The sequence below is a fragment of the Rhagoletis zephyria genome, unplaced genomic scaffold (genome assembly GCF_001687245.7).
Source record: "Rhagoletis zephyria isolate East Lansing unplaced genomic scaffold, Rhagoletis_zephyria_1.1 Rzeph_scaffold_05244, whole genome shotgun sequence".
Classification (NCBI taxonomy): Eukaryota; Metazoa; Arthropoda; class Insecta; order Diptera; family Tephritidae; genus Rhagoletis; species Rhagoletis zephyria.
In genome coordinates, this window is record NW_016162327.1 from 31,558 (window position 1) to 34,001 (window position 2,444).

General features: G+C 41.2%; 1 protein-coding gene across 1 annotated transcript in view; it reads left to right on the forward strand.

The window, feature by feature from the left end:
• Positions 1-373: 373 nt before the first annotated feature.
• Positions 374-2,444, forward strand: part of anchor (integral membrane protein GPR155 homolog anchor) — a 7,183-nt gene continuing 5,112 nt past the window's right edge. The window contains exons 1-7 of the mRNA XM_017627434.1: positions 374-405; positions 506-840; positions 908-1,047; positions 1,116-1,444; positions 1,513-1,678; positions 1,737-2,168; positions 2,239-2,392. Of these exons, the coding sequence (XP_017482923.1) occupies positions 374-405; positions 506-840; positions 908-1,047; positions 1,116-1,444; positions 1,513-1,678; positions 1,737-2,168; positions 2,239-2,392 (1,588 nt within the window). The remainder of the gene's footprint in view (positions 406-505; positions 841-907; positions 1,048-1,115; positions 1,445-1,512; positions 1,679-1,736; positions 2,169-2,238; positions 2,393-2,444) is intronic.

The window sequence follows — 2,444 nt, forward strand, 5'->3', positions numbered from 1 at the left end:
GGCGAAAGAAATTCCAAATAATCGGCGAAAAAAGGCCGATGCCGATGCTTAATTTTGTGCCTATACTAGCCGATGCGGATGCCGATTAATCGGTCGGACTCTACACTGTAGACATAACTTCAAATATTTCCGTCGGCATTTTGTTCTTCTTTGTAAGGAATTTGATGACAGCTCTCTACTCCAATTTCGCACAATGTGCCGAAGACTCACACATGTTGATGCTTACGGCACAATTTATGAAAGCGCAATGATGTTGATGACATTCGGTATTTATATTATTAAGGATATTAGCAATTAGTTACGCGCAGGACAAGACGTTAGGCTCAAAACTTGTCAGCCTCCCCTCGTATGAATAGCATTGTAGGTGACAAAAATGGTGCTAACTATATTTGAAACCTGGCCTTTGTAAAGACTTAAATTTGAACTTCTACATAGGCATCTTTTCTTAAAGTATATACTTTCATATGTAAATTCAGTACGTTATATCATCTTTTTATTGAAATAGAAATTTTAGTTTTATATTAACGTCTGTCTTATCTTTTTTCCACAGTTATATCGCTGGTCGCTTTAAAATAATCTCAAATTCCGAAACCAAGGGCCTTGGCACATTTGTGGGCACATTCGCGTTGCCATCACTGATCTTTCTTTCGCTGATCGAGCTTAATTGGAGTACAGTGAATTGGACCTTTCTGCTGGCGATGACGATTTCCAAGACTATCGTCTTCGTTGCTGTACTAGTAATTTCACTACTCATTACGCGTCCACTCAATTACGCGCGTGCCGGTTTGCTCAGTATTTTCTGTACGCAAAGTAATGATTTCGCGATAGGCTATCCAATTGGTATGTACTGCTATATTTACATATTTTATTAAATAAGTCAACGAACAATTTCTTTTGTTGCTTGCAGTGATGGCCTTATACCAAGATGTGCATCCGGAATATGCTTCGTATTTGTATTTGATGGCGCCCATCTCATTGGCGCTGCTTAACCCCATCGGCTTGGTGTTTATGGAAGTCTCCAAAATTATTAAAACCAAAGCTGAGGCGGTATGTCACTTGTGATTTTACAAATTTCTATGTACTTACTTATGTAGTCTAATTTGAAACACTTTCAGGTTCAAGAGGCAGCCATCTGTCCGGACAATTGTCCTGCTGAACAGCTATCAAAGCGGAATCGCTGTCTGGGTGAAAAGCCGTTGCTTGTCTTGCATACGCTTAAGTCGTTATTTTTCAATCCTATGCTGCTAATGACGGTACTCGGTGTTGGCGGCGCTTTTGTCTTTCCTAATGGTTTGCCCGAAGTAGTTGCGAGCACGCTGCGTGTCTTCGGTCAGTCATTCTCGGCCACAGCGCTCTTTTTGCTGGGCTTAAAGATTGTTGGCCAAGGTGGTTCGCTGCGCGGATCAGGCTTGCTGCTACCCGGTATATTGATACTGGTTAAAATGTAAGTTAGCGAAGTGTTGCATACATTTAGGTGACCAACTTAAACGGTTTTGAAATTTAATTGCTCAGATTGGTGCTGCCGCTAGTGTGCCGGCAGACAGTGAACATCATGCAGGCGGGCACAGATTTCAACGATACAACAGAATTGAGCACTTTTGGCTTTTTGTATGGCACATTTCCAGCAGCGCCGGGCGCATTCGTGATTGCCACACAATATAATGTTGAAGTGGAGTTGGTAAGTAAAAGGAATGTTGTTTCGTTGTTCGACTAATACATTTACATACGTATTTCAGGTTGCTACGGCCATGGTGCTTTGCACATTTATCTCAGCGCCGTTAATGTTCATCTCGGCTAAAATGATCTCACTGACAAATTTGAATCCTGTAGATTATATACATGAGTTGGATGTATTCTCGTTCGACATAAGCGTAGCTGGTGTTGCTGCATGCGGTTGGGTCTTACTATTGCTCGTTGTGACCAAACGTTTCAGACGCATGCCGCAACGTATAACATTTTGCTTGGTGCTTTCACAGTTTATGTGCTGTCTGGCGGTGATCATTTGGGCTAAGTTAGCACATGTTGAAAAGTGGGTGATATACTTGCAGTTTTTCCTCTTTAACATGGGCACATTTAGTAGCCGATTGTGGACAGCCATATTGGCGATAGCATTGCTCTTCCTGCAGTGTCGTAGTTTATGTTTTGTTCTTAAATTGTGGCCTTACATGGTGAGTTCGGAAAATTGAAGGATAAATTGTAATTTTAATTGATATAAATTTTTGTTTATTTCTCAAACAGATTGCCTTCGCATGGGGTGTGCCTGCTATAATCTCAGCGCTGCTCATTGCATTGGACAGACAAATAACATCGCAGGATAGTCACAACCCTAGTTTTCAATATGGCACAGCACAGGCAGCCGTTACCGTTTTTATGCTTGTAATGTGTTTCTTTGGTAAGTAAGAACTGCCAAAACATATCGCAGGTTTTAGTATATATTTTAGTGA